This window comes from Anopheles coluzzii, chromosome X (genome assembly GCF_943734685.1).
Source record: "Anopheles coluzzii chromosome X, AcolN3, whole genome shotgun sequence".
Lineage (NCBI taxonomy): Eukaryota > Metazoa > Arthropoda > Insecta > Diptera > Culicidae > Anopheles > Anopheles coluzzii.
The window spans coordinates 21171512-21199038 of NC_064669.1; the positions used below are offsets into that span (position 1 = coordinate 21171512).

General features: G+C 44.1%; 1 protein-coding gene across 10 annotated transcripts in view; it reads left to right on the top strand.

Annotated features, from left to right (window-relative positions):
- The window catches only part of LOC120949189 (ubiquitin carboxyl-terminal hydrolase Usp2), a 195739-nt gene that overhangs the window by 149253 nt on the left and 18959 nt on the right, over positions 1-27527 (top strand). For 8 of the 10 annotated variants that reach the window (XM_040366298.2, XM_040366309.2, XM_040366290.2 and 5 more), the window contains 3 exons: positions 2546-2692; positions 4797-5013; positions 10380-10532. In XM_040366298.2, the coding sequence (XP_040222232.2) occupies positions 2546-2692; positions 4797-5013; positions 10380-10532 (517 nt within the window). The remainder of the gene's footprint in view (positions 1-2545; positions 2693-4796; positions 5014-10379; positions 10533-27527) is intronic. The other 2 variants (XM_049606622.1, XM_049606625.1) reach the window with 2 other exon arrangements.

Sequence of the window (27527 nt, forward strand, 5' to 3'; positions counted from 1 at the left end):
CCTCTAGCTGAATTGGAAAGAAACGTTGTACATATCACATCCACATTTGTTTCGATCGTGGGTCTTTTTTACACCCCCAACAACAGAGCCTGGCGCGAGGATTTTTATTGATTTTTTTTTTTATTGATTCTAAATTAAACAGATAACAACAAAACGCACACTGCTGCTGAGTCATTTCATATACACCTTTTTACTATAACCAAGATAAATAGAAAATGTCGCTAGACAAAAATCATATTGGTTTGAATTTGGCCAGCAACAAAGTTGTGCTAGCTGTCACATCCATACATTTTGTCAGCAAAAATGTTGTACGCAACAAGATTATATCAATGCATAAGGCACGTGTCTGTACTTCATGAGATGCGATGTAAAAAATTATATGGGATCTAATAGAAAATGTAAGACGTGATATTCCGTCAAACAACTGAATAAAACATCATTTTTTCAATCACTGTAATTATACAGGATATGTAGGTGTTGTGGGGTTTCGCCAACGTAAACAAACGCAGTAGTCACAACTTCTAGTTATCGTGCGAATTTATAGGGTTCTGCGACAAAGGTCAACAGAGGGATACAGTGCACTCCATTTTGCAACGACGATTACGATGCCGGTGGGGAGAAAAGAGATAAATAGCCCCAAAATACGCGCCCTCGATCTCTTTGTACGCCACAACACCAGAAGATAGGAATAAAACTAAATTTGTGATTTTTTCTTCCCAGTACATCTACATTATTTCTCCTATTCTTTCGGTATTTCGCTACAGTAGGAATAATCTAAAATTTATGTTTTGTTATCGTTAAACATACTAATTCTTTCAAATAATTGCAATATGTTTGTTTGATAGTTTGTTGTTTTTGGGCCAATTTGTCCACCATTTCTGGTTGATTAAACATTAAGACTCATTTACATACTACAGCCTTACGTGATTGATCGGGCTTCAGGAAAGGAATTGAGAGAGGCTTGGATGTGTAGTAAGGAAAGGGAGCGAAAGGAGTTCAAGGAGGCATAGAAGTCGAAAAGATGGAAGTGGTTGTTGAAGCGTCGAAGATAGACAAGATCATGAGAGCCATACGTAGTGTGCTTCGATATGTCGGCAAGAAAGGCAAGTGAACGCAGGGTACAAGAGGGGATATATATAAAAAAACGGGAACATCTTTTCTAAAAGATGTTGTTTGAATTCTTTGTACTGTGGCTTTGTGCATCCAATTTTTGAGTATATTCTGTGTTTTTTTAATTATTTTTATAGAGACGTTGAGCAGATGTACCTCATTTGCCTCTTTTAATTTGTAGATTAATTCAAAAACTTTAAATGTAATATTATTCTTTGCAAGCCATTTTTGACTTGCAATTTACTTATACCGGGTAGTCTCAATCGCAATTGCTATCTGGTGATAGGATAGTGTCAATGCTGGAGTCCAAATTGTTGGTGATGCGTTCCGCAGTGTATCTATGGCATTCGGTTAAGCTGTGGCGGATTTGCACAATTTGTACAACCCAGTCAGACTGCCTTTTGTTAATTTACCCAGTCGAGCAGTTTTGTGACTGTCATAACAGTAATTTAAGAGCAATTTAGCGGTACGAACTATTGTCGTTTGTTGTCAGTGAAAAGATATAAATAAGAACAAAAAGAGTATTGTTTTAATTAACTTTTAGTGGCGGTGTAATTGTAAAAAATAGCCGAGAAATTGCGTTTATTAGTGCTATTTGTGCATCACCTTCTCCAGGTGAAGCGGCTGTTCAAGTTGAGTTTGCTAAAAATACGTTGTAATCGTTTGTATAAGTTAAGGAAAATGATTAAATATTACCATTAAACTGTAATAAAATACATTTTGTTTTGTTTATTAAACAATTCGGCCGAAAAAAATTACATAGAAGAAGGAAAAGGATCATTCAAAACTGCTCGAATGGGTAAATTAAGGACTGCTAATTTACCATTAAATTACTCTTAAATTGCCGGTAATTTAGCGGTAAGATAGGGGTAAATTAAGTACGATTTGGCCAGCTGGGAAGTATCGCATTTAGACAATTATTTCGCTGAAACATTGTTCCTCTGCGTGAACTGGTATCCCTTTATGTATGGAAAAAGGTGTTATGTGTTGGAGCTGATGCATTTGTGACACGTTCCTTACACAGAACAACTTTTTTTTACGAAACGGGAAAAATGTGGTTCTAATTCTGTTCTCACCTTGTGAGGCAAAATAAAAGAGGAATTAAGTAACTAGGATGAGAGTCACCCATTTAAGCTGACTATCCTATCATTTGCAGAGAGTAAAGGAAGCAAAGCACATTCATATCGATTTCCTATCTCCCTTCTGCTAATGTAGGTATATAAAACGTTATGCGTAGGGAACGTTGTTAATATACTACTTTAATAGTGTACTACTCATTATATTATTGAAAGGATTAAGGCTAATAAGTTGAAATCAATTTTTGTGTAGCCCTCGGGGTACAATTGTACAATACAGACTAACTCGATATTTTTTGTGATTAAAAAACATGCTTAAAAAATGACTTCAAAGTTTAATGTGTATGAATTCCTTTCAGGTTTATGTGGTCTATGGAATATTGGTAATACTTGCTTCATGAACTCAATGATTCAATGCCTCAGTCACACCCGAGAACTTACATCATTTCTACGAGGTCAATCATCATCTGAAAGAGGTACTAGTAAAGATCATCTTATATTAGCAGGTTAGTATCAAATTAATACAATGCGTAACATGCATTCAAGTGTTTTACACTGTTTTTCAAACTACTAAATATATATTTTTTATTCAAATTGCTACAATAAACTGGTTATCATGTCATTTGCAATCGAGCTTGAAGATCCTGCTAAAAAAATTCCAGCAGTATGCGAGCTCGCATGAGACCTTAAGCTCCATACAAATTCATAGGCCCAGCACCCACGCATATAAGCAGCTTGTGAAGGCAAATTCCCTAAACATTAGCTGGCATCGCGAAAGAATTGGTTTAAAATTAACAGTCGTTAAAAATTAACCAGAGTCGTTAAAAATTGCTAGAATTTGGCATCGCGAACGCATTGAGTTCATTTGTTAATTTTAACGACTGGTCCTATGCCGCCGTTAAACAAACGACTGTCAAGAGCGTATGCGATGCAAATTAACAGTCGTTTAATTATACTGCTCGATTTTTTCCCCGTGTTTGCCTATATGCGATATCGAGCAGTCGTTAACTGTTTTGACGATCGTTTATTTTAACAGGAATGAACAACAAATAAACTCGGTTAAACCAGAATGAACTTTAAACGACTGTTAAAATGTGTTCATTTATTCGTGATGCCGGCTATTGTGAGGATTACCAGTAGTATATTCTGCTCGAATGTTATGTTATTTAAAACAATCTTAATCTTTTGATTGATTTTAAATAATTTATTTTCTGCAGCGTTTTTTGTTGAAATAATCACTTTTTGCATTTGTTTGCAATTTTCAAAATAAAATGACGAAATTCAGGTGTCAGGCAAGCCATAAATCGCATTAATATAGCTGCTCTCACGGTGCTATAACTATAACTAGCTAAATAGCTGACATTTGATATTTCTTGTCGAAAAATCCACACAAAAAGATGATGTGCTTTTGTGGAGGAATCATAATTGAAAAATATGATGTTGGCGGGATCGATATAATTGATTTAAAAAACTGGTCAAAACTAAAACTTTTCGAACCCCTCGCAATGTTTAGCATGGCGAGATTGTTGACATTTACCAATCCCGCTGAAGTCTTTCAAACAATTATTCTTGCTCTAAATTGCTTGTAAGTATTGGTCAATTTCATTTATCCCGCATAAATCATATTTTTCTGTTGAAATTCCTCCACAAGAGCACATCATCAATTTTGTGGATTTTTCAACAAGAAATATTTAATTTTAGCTATTAAGCTACCTATGATCCAAGCTGTTAAAATAGTTCGCGAGGAGCTATAATTATGCTGGTAAAACTATGGGCGAAAAAACTGCTTGCCATCACAAGCTGATTAAATCCCGCCATGCAATTGACAGCGTTTTGCGAGGGCGCGCGAGGACTCACACGCCATACAAGTTCACAGTCCCAGAGTCCTCGGACGAAAGAGCTTGCGAGCCTAGGCAAGTTTTTCGCCACTAGTTTTAACAGCTATAATTATAGAACTCCGAGATCAGGTATAACAGTAGCATACTAAACACCTGAATTTTAACATTTTATTTTGCAAAAATCCACAAATGTTGAAATAGTGATATTTTCGACGTATGACACCTCAAAAATAAAAAAAATAAAATTATGAATAAAATATAAAGATTATTTAAAATATCATAAGATTTCGAGCAAATGATACTACTCGCAACTCTCGCAATGTTTGACGGGATGTGAGGGCGCTGGGGATATGAAGTTGTAGGAAGTGCGAGGCCTCACGGGGACAAAAAGAGCTTATGGTAAATGGAACTTATAACCCAGGTTGGACGCAAGTCTTTTTGCAAAAATTGCAAAACACTTAAAAACTCGCCCCGATTGGGAAATAAAGCACGAAAAAATGAAATTGGTTTTAAATTTAAATGACTTCACAATATTAAATACGTTTAATGTAATCCGTGCTCCGTGGTCTAACCCTGACCAATTTTTACTCATTCTGCATACAATTTTAATACTTGCGTGCAACCTGGATTCTAAATTATTTTTTCCATTCTTTATGCCGTCTTATCGAGGAAGAAAAAACTGCATTATTTTGCGGGTTTGAGAATTACATTGACGGGTAAACAGTTAAATAGAAATATATGTTGTTTTTCTTCTTTTTCTTTTTGATTGCAGAATACACAAAGCTTATCAAAAATATGTGGAGTGGAACACAACGGAGCATTAATCCATCCGACTTAAAATACGCTTTCTCTAGCAAACACCGAATGTATTCAGGATCAGCCCAGCAAGATGCCCAAGAGTTTTTAAGGTTTTTCTTAGATTCTTTACATGGTGCTTTGAATGCTGCTATCAAGCGGGATCCCTTGTCTGAAATTGACGATAACATGAAGTAAGATGAATTAATTTGTGATTTTCAAACCATTATGAAACAATGTACCTTAGGCCCGTATATGTGCTCCATCGCATGCGATTTTACTGCACGTGCTGTCAAATGACTTTTCGTATCATATTGCGTTTATTTTTATGATCTTAATAGTTTAACAATTTTGAACAATTAAATTGAGCTGGTTCCTAAAAGACACCACACAATTAGTTTGACAACTAAAATCGCATGCAGCGTCCAACGAAATCAATTGTTTTCAGTCGTAAAACGAAATCGTACGTCTGACGTTATCTGACAGGCCTTCCGATAAAATCGCATCCGATGCAGGACAGACTCAGTACTTAAGCAGCTTGTGAGGACAAGCAGATTTTTCGTTCATATCCAATTGACATGTTCGAGTTCTAAAATCGAGGTTTCGAGCTATTTCCCTTAAACTGGAACCTTAAACTTCCCTTAAACTGCAAAAGTTTAAGGGACTTTTAGAACCAGCCTTTTAAAATCGACAGTGAAATGTATTTTTCGATCCTTTCCTAGCTCTATCCGTTGGGAAATTATGCTTCCAATTCTTATGTATTACTGATCGTTTAGTCATTTTATACAAAAATCCATCGAATTTTCACCAAATGATGCTGTAAAAAAAGTATCTTTTTTTCGCCAGATATTAAAGCAAATTAATCTAAGACGAATTGGACGCCATAATCATTCAATAGAAGAAGGTCATTCGCACGCAAAAACGAAATTTTGACACTTTTTACACCCCGCTGCGCAAAGCGACGGAAGGCGTTATGGCGTTCTGAGAATTTTATCATGCCTTCCTTTTCTCTCCAACGGCAAATTTGTCGAGCAGCTCGTCGAGCTGCCCGTCCCTGGCTCCGCCTCATACCCCTGGACTGAGCGCGCTGTCGAAGGTTTGAATGTGTTGGTGCGTCAGACGGCCAATCGCTGTCAGCCGTCGTCCGTGCTTTTTCCCTCCATAGCGCTATCTCTTTCTCGCGTGTGGACAATGCTCATGAGTTGCTGTGGCGCTTAAAAAACCGTTTATACACATTGCGGCGATGAAGTTGCATTTTTACAAATCAAACCAAAAAAGCGCAATGAGTTTCATCGATGCAATGTAAAAATGATTACAGAATCGCTAGCCCACGATGGAGGGTTTGCTGTGCAACGCGCAGAACCATAATTCGCTCTAACACGTTTCTAACACTAAGCTTTTGCTTTCGTCTGTTGTGGATTACATAGATATGCTAAGCATCCTGCGCATGTGTGTATGCAAAACTGTCGCCAAAAGTAATTTCTTCCGGAATGTTATGATCCATCGGTCAAAGAAAGGAAGGTGTTCATGAAAGGCGGAAAGACGAATTGAGGCCCCTGAGGAGGGGGTACTGACACACAGATGTTGGAAGATTGAACAGTATACTTAAATTGCCAGCGGATGGGGGGGGGGGTGGGCATGGGACTCCTACGATCATCGGTCACAGGCCCTAAAATTGTAGTCGCCATGGGGGGAGGGGAAGTGCAAATGGTTCTCCAGCCACGGAGCCCTAACGACCATCTTTCCCGGGGCCCTTGTCGCTAATAATCTGTCCACTGATAGACATACGGCATACTACAGACTAGAGATCTTCGGCGACCGCCTAGTCCGCCTACCGTTAGGTCAACCGCTGGTTCATGACTGGGGTTTTTTATCGTGGAGGTGCATTCTTCCCCCTGCCTGCAGCGTATGCATCGGGCAGGAGATATTGTGGCAGTATGCAAGTTGCACGCTGGATAGGAGCGGTCCCGCGGCACCGCTATCGTTCCGCACATCTTAACAGCATGCCCGTCATGGGTTCTAATCGCGTATGAACCGTCCGCTGCAGCAAGGGCTAACTATCCGGCTACGTGGTACTCAAGTCCTGAAAAGGCCGGCATGATTGCGTTGGCTATTATGCCAATAATAATAATAGTAATAATAAAAAGAACTTAGCGTAGCAGTCCACACCCGGGTAAGAGTTTGTCTTGACTTTGTTGCTGCCAGGCTACCGCTGTGGCGCGACAAATGCACGGAATGCACTCGACCAAAACATGAACCTACCGATCCGAACCCATTCCAAGGCAATGCCGGTCAATCGGCGTCATGATACCGACTGTAAGCCAACAAGCCACCAGATTCTGGACGGACAGGTGCAGCACCATACGCGCACCGTAATAAACAAATCCAGAATCCTCTTTTGTATGGATTCAATTCAAAATGTTGTTTCCACTTGCGTCCGCTAGCTGAATTAGAAATAAATGTGCAACAAATCACACGCACGTTTGCTTAAATCATGTGTCTTTTTAATACCCCCAACAGCAGAGCCGATCGCAAAGATGCCAATGCCAATGGTTGTGTTGTCTCTCAGATAGCGAGATCGAAAATGCGTGGTATTTTGTAGCCGCAGCGGATGAAAATGTACGCATCAGAATCAAATAGTTTTGGGGTTTCCCAACGCACGCACACACACAAACACACAAACACGCGCGCGCAAACTCACACACACACGCACACACACACACACACACACACACACACACACACACACACACACACACACACACACGCGCACGCCAGCACGCACGCACGCACACACACACGCATGTACGCGCGCCCGCGAGCATGAAAGCGCGCACGCCAGCACGCACCCACGAAAGCGCGCTCGCGAGCACGCACCCCCGAAGTCGCGCATGCACGCACTACACCCCGCCCGCCCACTCATGATCGATTACGACTACCTTATCGGTAGAACGGTTGGTTCAGCTTTCTTGTAGCATCCTCATCCCTAGCGCCGGGCGGGGTGGGGGATCGCGACATGATAGAATGAATGGTCACTTTCCCCGCGCTGTGTGTGTGTGTGACGAGACCCAAAAACTCGAGACGGATTTCGGCACATTAAAAAAAATATTTTATTGCCACTATACATCGTGGTACATGATGCTTAGAAGGTCGTTGAAGCATCAAACATGTTCAAATAAAAAAAATATTAGATTAGTGTTGGACGTTCTCCTACGCTTGTTTTAAATAGGCTTCTTCACCCTCAATTGGCAGGGGCATCGAATGGTCTCATCAGCAGCGGCACGAAATAAAATAAACCATCAATACACCGATAACACTTTGAATCCCAATCCAGCTTCTCCCACAGCGTCTCAAGGCCACACACAAATTAATAAATGCTAACACCCACCAATAACAATACACAACCGCAATGCACATATGAGTATCAACGCATACACCGCAACAGCCAATCAGCTGGCGGCGGAAGACACGGGCTGAAGCGCAAGTAAGGCAAGGCAGGGCGAGGGAGGGAGGAGAAGCGGACGAAAACATGGACGCCAATTTTTTTAAATTTTTTGACCGTTTTTTTTGCTCCGCCGCCATAAATAGTTCGTCCATTTCGCCAGCAGATGGCGCTAAACTTGCTCGACTCAGCGCAGGAATCGCTGAAATCCAGCGCGGGAGACCAGGCCAAATCTGCGCTGGCCAGCGCAGAATTTGGTGCATTTTCTGCGCTGGAAACTGCTCGAATTTGCGCAGCGGGACGATTTATCACACACAAATCCGCATATTTTGGTATCTCGAGCAGCTATCGAGCAGATTATTGTTGAATCTATGCTTTTCCGGAATGTTATGATCGATCAGTCAAAGAAAGGAAGGTGTTCATGATAGTGGCGGAGTGGGGGAATTGGTGGCACCCTAGGCGGAAAGACGAGTTGAGGCCACTGTAAATGGTAGCTGATGACCGGGAAGACGGGGTACTGGCATACAGCTGTTATGAGATTGAACATTATACTTAAATTGCCTTCGGTGGTGGAGGGGGAGGTTGGTCATGGTACCCCTACGATCATCGGTCACAGGTCCTAAAATTGTTGTTGGCATGAGGAGTAGGGGGGCGGCGTGCAGATGGTTCTCCAGCGACGGGGCCCCAACGACCATCTTTCCGGGGGCCCTTGTCGCTAATACTTTGTCCACTTGTAGACATACGGCATACTACATACTAGCGATCTTCGGCGACCGCCTAGTCCGTCTACCGTTGGATCCGCCGTTGGTTCATGACGGTGTTTTTTTTGTTGTGGAGGTGCATCCTTCCTCCTGTCTGCAGCGTATGCATCGGGAAGGAGACAATGCGGAAGGAGACACACACACACACACACACACACACACACACACACACACACACACACACACACACACACACACACACACACACACACACACACACACACACACAGAGTCCCATTTTTAGTGTTAGACTAAAAATTTGATAAGAAAAAAATTAGATTAGTGTTAGACGTTCTCCTACGCTTGTTTTAAATAGGCTTCTTCACCCGCAATTGGCAGGGGCATCGAATGGTCTCATCAGCAGCGGCACGAAATAAAATAAACCATCAATACACCGATAACACTTTGAATCACAACCCAGCTTCTCCCTCATCGTCTCAAGGTCACAAATTCATAAATGCTAACACCCACCAATAACAATGCACAACCGCAATGCACATACATGAATCAACGCATACACCACAACAGCCAATCAGCTGGCCAGCGCAGGCTTTGGTACCCCGCCATGCAATTGACAGCGATTTGTGAGGGCGCGCGAGGGCTTGCCCGCCATAGACGTTCACAGCCCCACAAACCTCGCATTAAAGAGCTTGCGAGCTTGGGTAGTTTTTTTTAGTCGATAGTTTTAGTAGTTATAATTTTAGCACCTCATGAGCAGGTATGACAGTGTAAATTGTAGCATATTAAACACCTGAATTATGACATTTCATTTTGAAAAAATGCACAAAAATTGGAATAGAGATCTATTCAACAAATAACACCACAAAAAATATGAATAAAATACAAAGATCAAAGTGCACGTAGTACAGGTGGTTTCATAGCATGTTTGTTATAAGCAAATTTGAACATGACTTTTTGACAGGACGGGTTAAAGCTTTTGCTCAAAGAAGTTTTATGGAGGCTTAACAAAAACACAAAACACTTAAAATCTTCATTCAGAAACAGAGGTGATAAAAATCAGCCTTCTGAATACATACACCTTGGGATAAGCCCATGTGTATATTATACCCACAATCTATCCATCTGTATATTATAGCCCATCTATTATAACATATTTAAAACAGTGTTGCTTGAGTTTAGTGATGTGATATATTGATAATTTGGTTTTTGTTACTGATTTAAAATACCCTATTTCGCCAAATAAATCCTGTTTTGGACATTTCATTAAGCACCTCAAAAATGTGTGTATTGTGTACTGTTACATAAAAAAGAAAGGATACTGAGCAAGTAATATTATAGGATTGTTTTTATATGCATAAATAAAGAAACATTATCTTTTTTTTTATTTATTTCGTAGCAACAAGGATAAAGCAGATATGCTGTGGGAATGGTATTCTAAGGCAGAAAATTCAATGATAAAGGATCTGTTTGTCGGGCAGTTAAGAAGTACGCTCAAGTGTACGTTTTGCAATATGGAAAGTACTATGTTTGATCCATTTTGGGATTTAAGGTAAGACTATAACATATCTTTGGCTTTTTATGTTCATTGTTCAGTAAATACGTCCCGGCTATATTTTTCAAATGCGATGTATAAAAGATAAAAAATTATGCAAAACTCATGCAGTTCAAGACTCATTTGTAAGATCAGTAAAGATGTCCTTATATGATACCCTAGCATCTGAGTTGAAACAACTTAATGTTTATTTCACAACGTCTATCATAATTACCGTATTTCAGTGTGTATAACGATCCCCTTTAAGGTCGCAAATTGCAAACGCATTCGTTGGATGTTCCATTTCTCTGCTGCATTTTGTGTGTCTTCTTGTTCTTCTTCTTGGCCTGCTCATGTACCATCACGTCTAGTAGACATGGCCAGGTCGCCAATTCGTTTCCAGGAAACTCGGTCCTGGGCTGCAGTCCTCCAACCATGGTTGCATCCGATCTCCGACAGGTGCGACTCCACCTGATCCAGCCAGCGAGCTCGCTGTGCTCCTCTACGCCTCGTGCCGAACGGGTCGCTGACGAGCACCTTCCTGGTGGGGCATGAGTCCGGCATCCTCATCACGTCGCCGTCAACTGATACTCTGCTTCCGAGTCTGGCTCTATCACGGTCAGAGCCCCCGGCAAGCAGGTACTTTGTCTTCGTCGCATTGATCCTCAATCCAATCCTAGCGGCTTCGCTGAGCGGCTTTCAGTCGGGTGTACGCCTCGCCCACCCCCGCAGAAGTTCACCCGATGATGTCGATGTCATCCGCGAAGCCAAGGAATTGGAGAGTTCGGGTGAAAATCGTGCCCCGGATGTCGAAGCCCGCGCTTCGCATGACACCTTCCAGAGCGATGTTGAACAGCAAACAGGAGAGTCCATCCCCTTGCCTCAGACCCCGGTGAGATTCGAACGCTTCTGACAGCATGTTCGTCACTCTCACCTTGCACTGCACCCCGTCCATAGTGGCCCGCAACAGTCGTACCAGCTTCCCAGGGAATCCGTGCTGCTGCATGGTGTTCCATAGTTCGGTCCGATCTATGGTATTGTAGGCCGCCTTGAAGTCGATGAACAGGTGGTGCGTAGGGATCTGGTGCTCTCGGCATTTCTGGAGGATCTGCCGTAGAGTAAAGATTTGGTCGGTAGTTGATTTACCTCCAACAAATCCAGCTTGGTAGCAGCCGACGAAATCAGTAGCAAGGCGCGAAAGTCTGCAGAAGAGTATTCGGGACAGGATCTTGTAGGCAGCATTCAGGACTGTGATGGCCCGGAAGTTAGCACAGTCCAGCCTGTCGCCCTTTTTGTACACTGGGTGTATGACACCCAGTTACCACTCGTCCGGTAGTTCTTCCTGTTCCCAAATCCTAACAATCAGCCGATGCATGATGACGGCAAGCCTCTCCGGACCCATCTTGAACAGTTCGGCCACCAGACCATCACTGCCAGCTGACTTGTTACATTTCAGCTGTTTGATGGCCCTGATGACTTCGTCCAAAGATGGCGGGGGCACTTCGTCATTGTCATGCTGGCTGTCGTAGGGTTGCTCTCCTCTGCTTCCTGCGTCTGCTCTGGTATCTGCTCCGTTCAGGTGTCTGTCGAAGTAGCACTTCCATCTGTCGATCACCTCTCGCTCGTCCGACAGAATATCTCCCTCCTCACTGCGGCATATAGTGGTCATGGGAGTAAAACCGCTTCGTGCCGCATTCAGCATCCTGTAGAACTTACGAGCTTCCCCCGACTGGGATAGCTGCTGCATGAGTTGCTCGTCCGACTCTTCGAAGCCGCGCTTCTTGTCCTGGAAGTGTAGGGTCTGCTGCCTTCTCAGTCGTCTGTAGTCTTCCACGTTCTGCCGGGTCTCGCGCTGGAGCATGCGGGTCCGCGCGGCGTTCTTCTCGGAGAGTGCTCGTCTGCACTCATCATCAAACCATTCATACCTCTGGTTATGGGTCACGCGGCCAATTGTTCGCTCGGCCGTGCTGCTGATGGCTTGCTCCACCATGCGCCAGTGGTCATTGAGAGACATCGCCTCGGTAGTGATGTCCTCCGGCAGCGCTTCCCCAAGCGCGATTGCGAAGTCCCTTGCCACAACAGCTTGTTTCAGCCGGTCTGTGTTGAGCCTTGGGGTGGGCTGATAGCGCAGTTTGTTGGCCACGCACAGTTTCTGGCGTAACTTAACCATAACCTGGAAATGGTCTGAGTCGACGTTTGCTCCTCTATAGGTCCTTACGTCGATTATGTCCGAGAAGTGCCTTCCATCGATGAGAACGTGGTCGATTTGGGAAAGTGTTTGCTGCGGTGATCTCCAGGTGTAACTGAAGCGAGGTGCGTGCTGGAAGAAGGTGCTGCGAATGTTCATGTGCTTGGAGGAGGCGAAGTTTACGAGCCGAAGCCCGTTGTCGTTGGTCAGCCGGTGGGCACTGAAACTTCCTATCGTCGGTTTAAATGCCTCCTCCCGTCCGACCTGAGCATTAAAATCCCCGATGACAATTTTAACGTCGTGTTGTGGGCAGCGGTCGTACTCCCTCTCCAACTGCGTATAATAATTGTCTTTATCGTCATCGGTGCTTCCAAGGTGCGGACTATGCACATTTATAATGCTCAGGTTGAAGAACCTGCCACGAATCCTCAACCTTCACATCCGGTCGTTGATCGGCCACCACCCGATCACTCGTTTCCGCATCTCACCTATGACCAGGAACGCCGTACCGAGTTCATGCTTTTCACCACCGCTCTGGAAGATCATGCAATCACTGCAATACGGGCGCTCCGTCACTCCTTTCCAGCGCACCTCCTGAAGTGCTACTATTCCGAAGCCACGGGCCCTCGCCTCGTCTGCAAGAATGCGGGTACTTCCAGGTGCTATTTGGGACCTGCAGTTCCATGTCCCGAGTTTCCAAACGTTGGCCTTGTTCGGTTGCGTGGGTCGGTATCGTTTAGTCCGTTTCGAAATCTCTTGGTTTTCATTCGTTGCATTTGAGGTTTTCGAGGGGTGGCTTGCCAGGCCTCTCCCCCAACCTCCTGTATCGTCGGAGGGCCTACGCATCCTTGATTAATGTCCCTTAGGATGCTAGAACAGAAGGGCTAGCCAGCCGCCTCTAACATGGAGACCAGACGCTGACCATCCCCCCCCCCCCCCCCCCCGCTCAATTTAGCCATATAACCTATCCTCCTAAGGGGTTGGGTTTCCCCGTGTAGCCAAGTTCAGATTATTGGAGAGATATGTTACCGTTCTGTAAGCCGTGGACGTATTGAGTCGGAGTACGGTATGGAGATCCTATACCCGTATACCATACCGTGACATACCCGTATCAGTGCGGTATTGCTACAAACACTGCCAACAGAACTAATTTTGTGTGTCAGTTCTCCATTTATGATTTTTGCATCAACTATAAAACATGAGCCGGTCTCGTAGTACAGTCGTCAACTCGTACGACTTAACAACATGCCCGTCATGGGTTCAATCCCCAAATAGACCGCGCCGCCATACGTAGGACTGACTATCCTGCTATGGGGGGAATCAATTAGTCACTGGAAGCCAAGCCCACAAGTGGGTACAGGCAGGCCTTGACCGACATCGGTTGTTGAGCCAAAGAAAAGAAAAAAAAGAATAAAACATAGTACGAATCGTTGGTCGGAGGACAACCTCCTATAATTTATGTTTTTCTATATTTGGCGCCATTAAATGCACGGATGAAGTTGAATAATCGTTGTATCCGATATTCGTTCGACCATTAAGCGATGAAGTGAATTGGTTGACGGGGCTTTCATTTAAGGTTCCGGGACATAAGTTATCTCTTGAATCACTATCTTGAGGCATTGATAGCTGGAGATGTTTCGAATCATATAATGGACTACTTGATTCGCTCGGTGGAATATTTCAAATAGTTAGATGATGTTTGCAACGTTGCTTTGGAGGTTTGCAAGCATAAAGGGGAATATTACAAGCGCTCGGGAGAAGAGTGCAAAACAGCTATGGAGTTTTGCATCCAGCTATGGAGCGCTCGGTTGTAGCGGTGTAGAAATCAAACTTATATTTTTTTTTTAACACCGCATGATGTTTTATTTTGCATATGCAGGACCACATTCTGTTTAAATATTATAAATAAGTAGAAGGTGGTACAAGACAAAAAGGTGCATGGATAATGGGTCACCCTGGCGAACAGAACTTTGCATGACGAAGGGAGGGGAAAGTGTAACATTTATAAGGATGCGAGAAAAGGGTTGGGATTTGGGATATATGGCCTAAGTAGTCGGTCTTTAGTATGTTGAGGTTAGAAATTCCCATTCCATACGCGTAATAGTATGGTGTAGGCCCAGGAAGCTGGATTCACATACCGAACCGAGTAATAACCTCCCATAGCAGAGAAGAAGAAGAAGAAGAGAATAGGATTGCTCCCTAATTTTCGGAAGAAGTCTCACTAGTTCTGAGTTAAAACACAGCCAGCACATATTTTTAGAATAAATTTTCGATCAACACGATCAAATGCTTAGGACAGGTCAAATGAAATAAGTTTTCCTGCCTTTTCTCCAGTTTGGGAGCAATAATTCTCTCCTCAACAGAGAGTACAGCCTTAAATATGATCTGGGGGTTTCTGATGTATTTTTGTGCTTTTGGTAATACTTCCAAGGTATTAAAAATGTTATCCATTCTTAGTTTTATGTTCCTAGCAAACAATTTGTAATTAGTATTAAGCAGAGATATAAAGTCAAAAGGCCCTAGAGTTACAAATTCCTCGCCTCGGTCCTTTTTTCTCAATGGGTATTCTATACAGACCAGGGGACTTACGAGTTGCCGATTTTTTAACAGCATAAAGCATGTGTGTGTGTGTGTGTGTTTTTTTTTTTTTGTTCTACAAGGAGGGGGAATCTTCGAAAGACTCCCGTTGTCGCACGGGTGTTGACATGGGATTCTTACCCAGTAAACCCCCTCCTTGGGCCATATACCCTTCCCCATGGGTTCACCTTTCGGTATGCTTCTTGGGGAAGGGCTTATGCATTAGCATTTCATCCTCGCTACTGCACGATGAGCCAAAGTTCGCGAGACAGATTTGACAGTTATCACGCAAACACAAGACGGTCATGACGACGACGCGAAACACTAGACACTAAACGACACTTTTTCCGCCGCGCACTCACGCGTTCACTAACACATACACTCACGACGAATTTAAATATCGCCGAGCTGCTGGTCTTGCTTCCATTTTTGGTGCAGCTTGGTCAGGATCAGACGCATTGTTGTTGCCGCTGCCTCCCATGAGTCGGTGTGCTGCAGCATGACTTGTACCAGGTTAGAACAGCCCACTTCTACTCTGCAACTCTCGTTCAACTGCAGGCGTTCCTCGGCGAATCGAGGGCAGTGGAACATGACGTGGTCCACCGTCTCGTCTTCATCCTTGCACGCAGGGCACCGAGATGAAGAGGCGCGATTGAACCTGTGCAGATAGCTTCTAAAACAGCCATGGCCGGAAAGAACCTGGGTGACAAAGTAGTCCACATCACCATGTTTCCTGTCTAGCCATGCTCCAACGTCGGGGATCAGCAAGTAGGTCCATCTTCCGTTCAACGAGTTACTCCACTCGTTCTGCCATTGCCGCATCGATGCTTGCCTTGAGGCTTTCTTGGCAGTCTCAGTGAAAGATTCCCCCGCACGCGATTTCCGGAAGTTCTTCGAGTCCTCCTCGAGGGTGATGCAAAGAGGCATCATGCTCGCAATAACGCATACCGCTTCGTACGAAATGGTACGGTACGCGCTAGTAACACGCATGGCCAACTTCCTGTGCACCTTATTCACGGTGTTCTGGTGCTGCTTCTCCTTTAGTATATGCGCCCAAACCGGCGCTCCGTACCTCAACACCGAGATGGCGCAGTTAGCATGAAGGCGCCTAATGCTGCTACACGGTCCGCCAATGTTTGGAGTGAATGCCGCTAGTGCATTTATTGCTTTCATGACCTTCTTGCAGGCTTCCTCGAGGTGGCTCTTAAATTTCAGTCGGTCATCAATGACTACCCCAAGATACTTCAGCGATCTGGTAGACTCGACTTGTACAGTTCCTGCCATTATCGATGCTTTTTGGTGCACCTTGTGACTGCTGATGACGATGAACTCAGTCTTCGCATGCGCAATCACTAGCTTTGCGTCCCGCATCGACCGGTCAATCCGACCGACTGCGTCGGTGGCGAGCATCTCTACCTCCTCAATAGACACAGCTGAGACAGTGATAGCGATGTCGTCTGCAAAACCAGTGATCTCGACACCATGAGGGAGGGCGAGGGTCAGTACTCCATCATACATGACGTTCCACAGGGTGAGACCAAGCACTGATCCCTGGGGTACGCCTGCGGGGATGGCATTGGTTTTCACTCCTTCCGCCGTATCATACTGCAGCACGCGACCGTCAAGATAATTCCTCGACAGCCTGCACAAGTGCGGGGGAATCTTCATGCGCTCTACCGCTGCCGCAATTTTCCTCCCAACTAGCACTGTTGAAGGCATTCTTCACGTCAATGGTGATGAGCGCACAGTATCGAGCTCCACATCGCTTCCGTTGAAACGCCGCAATACCTTTTTCCAGCACCGCCAGTATCGCGTCCACTGTAGATCGTTTTTTTCCGGAAGCCGAATTGGCGATCAGACAGACTGTCCCTCAGTGTATTTTGTAAGCCGGTCCAAAATCACCATCTCTTGCACTTTGGCCAGGTTATCCACAAGTCCCAAGGGCCTGAAAGCTGACGGGTGGCCTGGCGGCTTACCTGGCTTCGGTATCAAGACTAATTTCTGTATTTTCCACATTGACGGAAACTGGCCGGTAGTCAGGGTGTTCATTAGCACGTTTTTGAACACATCAGGGTATGCCAACATAGCAGCCTTGATCGCCATATTGGGGATGCCATCTATTCCAGGAGCTTTGCCACATTTTAAACGATTGGCCAGGTTAATAATCTCCTGTCTCGTTATAGGCACAGGGTCAGTCTCTGGCGTGTTGATCGTAGGACTGAGGTTCGGTGGTGCACGTTTTTGAACACATCAGGGTATGCCAACATAGCAGCCTTGATCGCCATATTGGGGATGCCATCTATCCCAGGAGCATTGCCACATTTTAAACGATTGGCCAGGTTAATAATCTCCTGTCTCGTTATAGGCACAGGGTCAGTCTCTGGCGTGTTGATCGTAGGATGTGTTGGAAACAGGGTTTCAATAATGCTCTTCAGCTTTACAGGACACTGTTCTACAGGTTCCGAAGACTTTACCTTATTCATGAGTGTATTGAAGGCAAGTCCCCAGGGCTTCCGAGCGATTTCGTCGCATAGCTTGAGGAAGTGTTGCCTTTTACTGGCTTTAATCGCTCTTTGAAGTTCTGACCTAGCCGCAATGTATACGATCCTGAGTTGTTGTTTTACTTCAGGGCATCTTTCTCGCTGCATTTTGCGCCGTGCTGCTACGCATTCAGCCCGTTGTATTTTAATCGACGCGTTCCACCAGTACACAGGCTGCCGACGGCTTGTCGCCCGTTAGGAGGTTTTCTTCTTGGCATAGCGCCATCAGAGGCTTTGGTAAGGGCTATCACGATTTGAGAGGCGCTCACGGCTTCGCCGAAATCTCCGAAAGCTAAAAGCTCCTTAAAGAAATCCTCATTGAAGGATTCGGTTTTCCAGCCTCTACCACCAACTCGGGACCCATGCGCTGATGATGATGTTAGCCTATGCCCTTGGATGATGGCGTATCTGACAACATTATGGTCGCTGAGAGTGAGTGCATCACTAACTCGCCAGTTCAATCTCTCCGAGAGGGTGGTACTGCAGAACGTAATATCAACGATTGATGTCCTCTTGTTTCTGTTGAACGTGGGGGTTGTGCCGGTATTTCCCAGCGTTACTCCCAGCCGGGCGAAGCTTTCGAGAACAGCATCACCTCTGCTATTAGTTCGCTTGCTCCCCCATTCAACAGCCCAGGCATTGAAATCACCGGCAATTACAAGTGGTCTATGCCCATCCAGCTCTGCTACGAGGTTGTCTAACATAACATGGAACCTCTCTAGCTCCCAACTTGGGGGAGCATAACAGCTGCAGAAAAACACTCCATTTACTTCGGCTATGCAGAAACCCTCGAAGGTGTTAGATACTACCCGTTGTATTGGGTACACTGGTGGACATAAAAATGGGAAAAAAAATTTGTGTGTTTTTTTTGCGTTCACTAGGTGTGTCATCGCCAACAGTTGGAGGCGTACTGAATATGCAATAGCCGATTTTTGCCTTTTATACTCTCATTTTTGGTGCGCTACTTATCTGAGTTTTGAGTGCCGGCAGCGTTTTGCGGCAGTATAAAAGGAGAGCCAAACCGTGTTGCGCTTCATTCTTCCATCAGTGGTCAAGGTGAAACGTTGCTATTTAAAAATTCCACAAAATCATCATGGGTCGCGGAAAGCACTGCACACCAGAGGAGCGAAAACACATTCAGGGGCTATATCGTGAGAACGTGCCGATCAAGACAATCTGCAAGGCGTTCGGCCATTCGCGGACGTTTGTGGACAACGCCATTCGTAGCGAGGCTACGGGTAAATCGACAGATCGTCCGCGAAAAACAACGGCCGACGTTGACGCGCAGATTGTTGAGATGATCAGGGCGAATCCTTTCAAAACTTGCGTTCAAATCAAGCAGGAGCTTGGTTTGCAAGTTTCGGCGAAAACGGTGTCTCGCCGTTTACACGCCGCTGGGTTCTGTGCCCGGAGACCGCGGAAGGTTCGTAAGCTGCTGCCGCACCACGTAGAAGCGCGCATTCGGTTTGCCGAAGAACATTTAGCTGCTTCCATCTTTTGGTGGAGAAAATCATTTTTTTCGGATGAGTCCAGAATCAATCTGGATGGTTCGGATGGCATTAAATACGTCTGGCGCCTTCCCAATCAGGCGTATCATCCGAAAAATACGATAAAAACCCGAAGTCACGGAGGCGGCCACGTAATGGTGTGGGGTTGCTTCTCCTGGCACGGCCCGGGTCCTTTGTTCCGTATCACTGGGTCCTGACACTGAACTCGGAAGGGTATAGAAAAATACTTAGTCGTAAGATGTTGCCATACGCCCGACAAAAATTCGTCGAAAGCGTTACATCTTTCAGCATGATAACGACTCTAAGCACACATCGCGAACAGTTAAATGTTATTTGGCTAACCAGGATGTGCAAGTTCTACCGTGGCCTGCGTTGAGTCCTGACCTAAACCCGATTGAAAATCTGTGGTCAACTCTCAAGCGTCAGCTTAAGAACCAGCCTGCACGTTCAGCCGATGATCTATGGACACGCTGCAAGGTTATGTGGGAACGCATACCCAGAAGCGAATGCCGTAAGCTCATCGGCGATATGGCCAAACGCTGTCAGGAAGTGATAGCGAATAACGGTCACCACATTAACCGTTAGAATATGTTTTCGCTCTGTGGAACACCGCAACACCTCCTCCCAACAACCACTTAAACAGTCCTTTTCAGGGCTACCAAATATTTCTGACAAGAACTATGTCTTTCGGTCACAGAAAAAAGTTCCTATTTTTATGTCCACCAGTGTACATGCCTGTCACCCATATTGCAGCGTTCCCAGTCTTATCTGCCACCCAGCTACTAGAGCCTGTTGGAGCGCTGTATGGCTCAGAGACTATGGCAATATCTCCTATCTCCTCCACCATCACCTGGCTCAGTAGTGCCTGTGCCTCTTCACAATGGTTTAGGTTTATCTGGGCTACTTCCATGGTGCTGTTTTCTTAGCCGCCGGACAGAATGCTCCGCTAGAGTGATGCGCGTTGGATCCATCTGGACAAAGCACACATCGTGGTGGCAGACGACACGTAGCAGCGAAGTGCCCTTTTTCCCCGCCACGCAGGCAGCAGTCCCTTCTGTCTGGTCCACAACAGTCCTGAGAAATGTGGTCGGTTTGCCAGCAGCGATAACATCTTCTGCTCGGTATATTTATACGCACCGGGCAGACTGACCAACCGATTTGCACTTTTCCTGCTCCTGTAACCACCGACACCAGCTTTACCGGGAGTTTCACTAGAGCGGTCTGCATACCAGAGAAGGAAGGCTTCATCGTTACCTCCACCTTATAGCCTTCGAGGCCAGTTATCTGGTTTCTCAGATCCCTCTCTACGTCAGCTGCTTCCGTTTCTTCGTCGATGAAACGAATTTCTACTGTCTCCATTTGTCCCAAAGACTTTACGTTGCCAGCTTCACCAATGGCTTGTTGAATCTTTCCGGAAAAGCTTTCGCATTCCGTTTGATCACTTTTCTTAAGCTCAAATAGCAATCATCCATTTTTTGTGCTTCTTATTCGAACAACTTGTTTGCCGAACGACTGTAGCTCAGGGTCAGCTTTAAGCTTGCGGAGGATGTCTTTGTGCGTTGATACTTCAGTTGTCTCAACTAGGATTGCCTCCGTTTTTGGTCGTCGCGGTACGGGTTTAACTGGGCCGTTGTGTTCACCCGCTCTTGTTTGCTTACCCTCCGCCATGGTTCCCATCTTCTTCTTGCGTTGGGCCTTTTTGCTGACAACTGTGCTCCATAGCTCACCGTTCTCTGAGTTTTTAACCCCTTCGCTGTACTCTGCATCTGGACGGTTACAAGAGGGAGCATCGTTTTTTGCTCGTTTAGCGTCCTCTGCTTCCTCTGGCGTTCTCGCTTTCCTACTTCTCTTCCCAGTCATAGGTGTTTCTGGAGGTTCCGATTGGACCTCGCGAAGCGCCTTTTCAGCCCTCTCCGCTCGCAACTTCATAGTCAGCAGCTCCCGTTCGATACACGATAACGCCGAGAGGATGCTCACTGACATCTTTTTTATCGGAGCATGTACATTGTTCCGATCCTTCGTATACGTATGCAGCTCCCTTGCTACCATCAGAGCTTCTTGCAGTTTGCTGGCACTAGCCTCGAAACCCTGTTCCTTGATAGGATGGGAAGTTTCCTGGCACTCCATGCTGGCTGAAGTCTGCTCTTCCGGCATAACTTCAACGACATCCACCGCCGGTGAAACAGAACCCTGCACATTATCATTCGGGGGCGATCTTGGCGTCTTGCTGCTACGACCAAAAAAGGCGCCTATGTCCTTAAGGGCAGACCCTAGCGGACGAGGATGAAGCGATTCGTTTCCGTTCATTCCGTCAGGCGAATCCAGATACGCAGCGCATTTAGTTCTTTGAGTGTATGCGCACCCTAAGACGCTAACCGCGCACGGTACGTGTATGCGCATCTTAATGCTTCTTCCGCACGTAAACTCAAAGGCACTCACGCACTCGATGATCGTAATTCACTCACTACGCACACAGTATACCGGTGGTGTTTGGATACCACACACAACGCAACGAACGCAACGATAAGTCACTGAAACTCACAGAACTTACGTTCGAGTCACTCACGCACTGGGTGCTGCTAGCTTCACCAGCACAATTACACTACTCGCTAAACTCAAGTGTGCGTAGGGGCACCCGTAATACCGAACTATACTTCACGCGCACCATCAATATTTAAGTGGTACAGTGTGTATCCTAAATGCACGAGATACTTTCCACGGCAACACCACTACAAACAACCGCACTTCCTTCTAACACGACCTTGTTCTATAGTGGCGGCTTCACCCGCGTTGCACAAGATTAGCACGTTCCGCGCTTCAGTCCCTCAGCAGAAAAAGGCCCGCGGCCAGAACCCGCTACACGCACGGAAACCACAGGCAGAACCAAATTCCTTGTCCAGGAAAAGCACCAGCGAATCGCACTAAAACACTATAAAAACAGCTTCGATCAGAAGCGACAGCAAAAGCACGTCCTTCATGACTCAACTCCAACTCATCACTCAACTGTGTGTGTGTGTGTGGTTAAAACATCAAAGTTATTTTTACGTTCTATTTTTTGATGTTTTACTGAATTCCATATAAATTGTGGTAAGGCATGTTTAGTGAACGTTTTTCTTAGCATAATGTACCATTGTGATTTGAAATTACAGGAAAATATCGAAAACGTGAAACGAGTTTATGCAAGTGGTGCAGAGAAACATAAAAAACAAAAACAGAGTTTGCAAGTCGCTGAGAAGCAAAAAAATGCGTTACATAAGTTTTTGGTTCCTGGCGTGGAATCATCGGATGCTTCAAACCTCTCGGGAGGTACATGTTCAGTGTTCAATGATATTTCACATCAAATAAAATGTAATGCTTATGAAGATAAACATGTGACACAGGGGGGAAACAATACAGACAATGCGTGGATGGATGATATTGCTCTTTGGCCTGTAATTGTGTCTGATGACTTGATAGAGCATGTTATACAAAATAAGCCTAAAAGTCATGGTAATATTGATGCGTTGAAAACATTGTACACAGACAACGGTGTATCGTACTATCGAGGCCTACATTTGGATCATTTTTACAGGAACAAACCGAATGGATCAAAAGAAGCTAGAATCTGGCTATTTTTTTCTGAAACAAGCAAAAGTGTCTATTGTTATCCTTGTAAATTATTTTCGTGTTCACAATCTAAATTAATTAAAGGGTTCAATAATTGGAGATCCATTACTGGAACATTAACTGATCATGAAAAATCTAAAGACCATATGTTTGCTATGTGTTTATTGTACAAAAGAACTTCTAAAGTCAATAGAATAGATTCTAGTTTGTTAAAAGAACAAGAAAATCATCAAGCATATTGGAGAGAGGTGTTAAAGAGGGTAGTTTCTACGATAAAATTACTAGGTCGTCTAGGTTTAGGCTTTCGAGGGCAAAATGAGCAGCACGATTCAGAAAGAAAGGGAAATTTATTGACTTGCTTGGACTACCTGAGCGAATATGACGAATTTTTGAAGTTACATTTACAAAAATATGGAAACAGTGGCCAGGGAAAAGCAAACTACTTATCACACCACATTTGCGAAGAGTTTATAGAAGTAATAGGAAAACGCAGCAAAATATTTTAGCCTAGTATTAGATTCTTCACCAGACATAGCACACACGGATCAATTAACGTTTGTTTTAAGATATGTCATGGATTCTGGTAAAATTGTAGAAAGATTTATTGCATTTATTCCCATAGATAAACATGATGCGTCGTATTTAGAAGTCAATGTTTTGGAAATATTGCAAACACTAGATTTAAATATTGAAAACTGTCGCGGGCAAACGTATGACAATGCAGCCAATATGGCTGGCAAATATAAAGGATTACAAGCACGAATCAAAAGCTTAAGTCCTAGTGCTACTTTTATACCTTGTGCAAACCATTCGCTAAATTTAGTCGGGAATTTTGCAGCCGAAAACTGTAATTCAACAGTTAATTACTTTTCATTTGTTCAAAAATTGTTTACATTTTTTTCTTCTTCAATACATAGATGGAAAATACTAAATGAAAAATTGAAAACAAGTGATCTACAATCAGTTACGTTAAAATGCCTCTCTAACACAAGATGGTGTGCTAGGGCAGATGCAATATTCGCTTTGAAAGCTGGATATGATCAAATTAGAGGAACGTTACAAGAAATTAGCGAGAATAGCTCCGAAAAAAAAATATTACGTCAATAGAAGCTTCTTCACTGCTGAAAAAAATGAATTGGTTTGAAACCGCTTTAATGACGGCAACATGGAATAGCTTACTTCAACGCATATATACTACTAGCAAATCGCTGCCATCGCTTGAATGGGAGGTATCGAAAGGATCTGAACTTCTTCGATCATTGGTGACATTTACTCAAAGCGTTAGAGAAGATTTTGGTCGGATAGTGCAAGAAGCTACTAAGCTGTCCGGATTGTCTTTCAGCATAGAAGAAGAACCAAAACAAAAACGAAAGCGAAATTCAGCGTCAAATCAAGTATACACATTTTCCACAGAAGAGAATTTCAAAATAAATTCGTTTTATACGATTTGCGATTCTATAAGCGAGCAACTTAAACAAAGAATGGAAGCTTATGAAGCAATAGTAAACCCTTTTCGAATATTTTTCGATTTATCCATATCTAAAATTGAGAGGCAAGATTTGATAGAAAAGATAAAAACAATGTTCAAAACTGACATTGGGGCCCTTTTCGTTAGAAACTCGTAGGCTGAAATTTCAGCCTGTCAGCTGTATGCATTGTAAAGCAGTTTTCGACCAGCTTTCTGAGGGAGTATAATATACAGGTGGGCTTATCCCAAGGTGTGTGTGTGTGTGTGTGTGTGTGTGTGTGTGTGTGTGTGTGTGTGTGTGTGTGTGTGTGTGTGTGTGTGTGTGTGTGTGTGTGTGTGTGTGTGTGTGTGTGTGTGTGTGTGTGTGTGTGTGTGTGTGTGTGTGTGTGTGTGTGTGTGTGTGTGTGTGTGTGTGTGTGTGTGTGTGTGTGTGTGTGTGTGTGTGTGTGTGTGTGTGTGTGTGTGTGTGTGTGTGTGTGTGTGTGTGTGTGTGTGTGTGTGTGTGTGTGTGTGTGTGTGTGTGTGTGTGTGTGTGTGTGTGTGTGTGTGTGTGTGTGTGTGTGTGTGTGTGTGTGTGTGTGTGTGTGTGTGTGTGTGTGTGTGTGTGTGTGTGTGTGTGTGTGTGTGTGTGTGTGTGTGTGTGTGTGTGTGTGTGTGTGTGTGTGTGTGTGTGTGTGTGTGTGTGTGTGTGTGTGTGTGTGTGTGTGTGTGTGTGTGTGTGTGTGTGTGTGTGTGTGTGTGTGTGTGTGTGTGTGTGTGTGTGTGTGTGTGTGTGTGTGTGTGTGTGTGTGGGTGTGTGTGTGTGTGTGTGTGTGTGTGTGTGTGTGTGTGTGTGTGTGTGTGTGTGTGTGTGTGTGTGTGTGTGTGTGTGTGTGTGTGTGTGTGTGTGTGTGTGTGTGTGTGTGTGTGTGTGTGTGTGTGTGTGTGTGTGTGTGTGTGTGTGTGTGTGTGTGTGTGTGTGTGTGTGTGTGTGTGTGTGTGTGTGTGTGTGTGTGTGTGTGTGTGTGTGTGTGTGTGTGTGTGTGTGTGTGTGTGTGTGTGTGTGTGTGTGTGTGTGTGTGTGTGTGTGTGTGTGTGTGTGTGTGTGTGTGTGTGTGTGTGTGTGTGTGTGTGTGTGTGTGTGTGTTTTTTTTTTTTGTGCGTGCGTTCGTGCGGAAACCCCTCAACTGTTTAATTTCGATGCATTTTTGTCCGCTACGGCCAGTGGCGGATTTTCCTATAAGCGGACTGAGCGGCCACGGGGGCCCCCGACTGAAAAGGGGCCCCGAGTACAAGGACTGAAGCTAGTTGTTTTGTTTGACCAACAAGTGTTGTCCTCAAAGGTTACATCAATCACACACTCAGAAAAGAAAGATAAAGGATTGCTGGATGGTGTGCGAGTGTGAGAGTGATTAACTTACAGGGCTTGCAGTCCAAGAAACAACTGTTCAGATGCATACTACATTTATCTTCTCCAATAGCCAACGCCACGGTGTGCGTGGTAGGTCGTGATGGCTACACAAACCGGCTATCGCTATAAATATATGGACTGCTATTTATTGTTCTATAACCCTGTATAATCACCACTCGGGGAGCTCTGACCGTGAACACAACTACAAAAGCGAATTCACTTGTACAGTCTGTTCCCGAGTTACGCGGTTTATGCGGTCCCGAGGAATCCGCGTAACTCGTATATCAGCGTAAGTCGAATTTCACGGTTTTCGGCCCAAATACAACTGACTTTTTGATTTATTTTAGGCTTTCATACACTTTCGGCCTCAGCATAATTTTTCGATTGAAAAAATTCGATATTCGCCCACGTAAAACTGACAGTATAACTATTTCTTTTATACCCCTACATTAAGTTGGCCCCCCAGGTAAACAATTTTTTTAAATAATTAATAAATATTTTTTTATCACTCAAAATATTGAAAAAGAACCAAAACATTTACCAACTTGCTTTTACATGACGTTTTTCAAAAACATCAACCTTGATTTATGGCATTATTTAGATATTCGATAATTTCCGCAGCTCAATGCGTCGCGGATTTTGCCCCATACAAAACGGAACGATCGAACTTTTGTAGCGTAGTTCATTTTGCTCGTGAGTGTCATGGTATAGCGGAATTTGGGGCAAGTGTGCCACCTTAAGCATTTCAAGTTATAACGCACTAAAACGTGTTTTTCAAAAGCCGATTTAAATCTCATAACCATTTTACATCTATCTCCTCACTAATAAATGAGTTTCGCTTGAAAAAAGTGCAAACAAAACAGTTTTTGAAGCGTTTTAAAAAGGGTCCAAAAAGACGTTGTTTTTTGGGCTATGGGGCAAGAATGCCACTCGTATGGGGCAAGACGGCCACTTGGTTAAAATAGCCGTATTTCTTAGATAATTGGAAATTATTACGTTTGTACCACTAGTGTATGTATTTCTAGATGTCTTGAGTCATCAATGTAGCCTTTTTGACCACCAACTATACCACAATATGGTTTGTTACTGTTATGTTTTTCTGGGGTGGAATCCGCTCACAATAGCGCATCATTCCGCAGCACGCTACAACAATGTTTACATTTTTGACAGCTCGCGCCTATTAAAGATGGTGGCACACTTGCCCCAAATAGAGATGGCTCTTTTGCCCCAAAAGTTGTTACTTTTTTGAAATTGAATTTTTCAGTGACAAAAAGAAAGTTTTTTTCAACTAACCCCACAAAAAATTTCACGTTTTCTCAGCTATACGGTGGTGTAAATATTTTCTCGGTTGATTGTTCGCATGATTTTTAAGAGCTTATTTGGTTGGATTCAAAAATTATAATATTCTGCTCAATTTTGAAACTCAACATAAATCAGTTCAAAACAATGGGAAATATTGATTGATCTATATGAAATTCGGTTCAGTATACCTAGTCATTGGAAAGCAACCAACTGTATACACAATTGATCATTAAACTAAAGTTTTTAAGGAAAAATGATTGGTGGCACTTTTGCCCCGTATGGCACACTTGCCCCAAATTCCGCTAACAGTTTTCAAAAAGACCAGTAAAATGAACACCTTGGTGGCGAAATGAGTGTCAAATGACACCAAAATGACAGCCGGATCGATCGAAATTTTTCGATCGAAAAATTGTGCTGAGGCCGTTTATCAATTA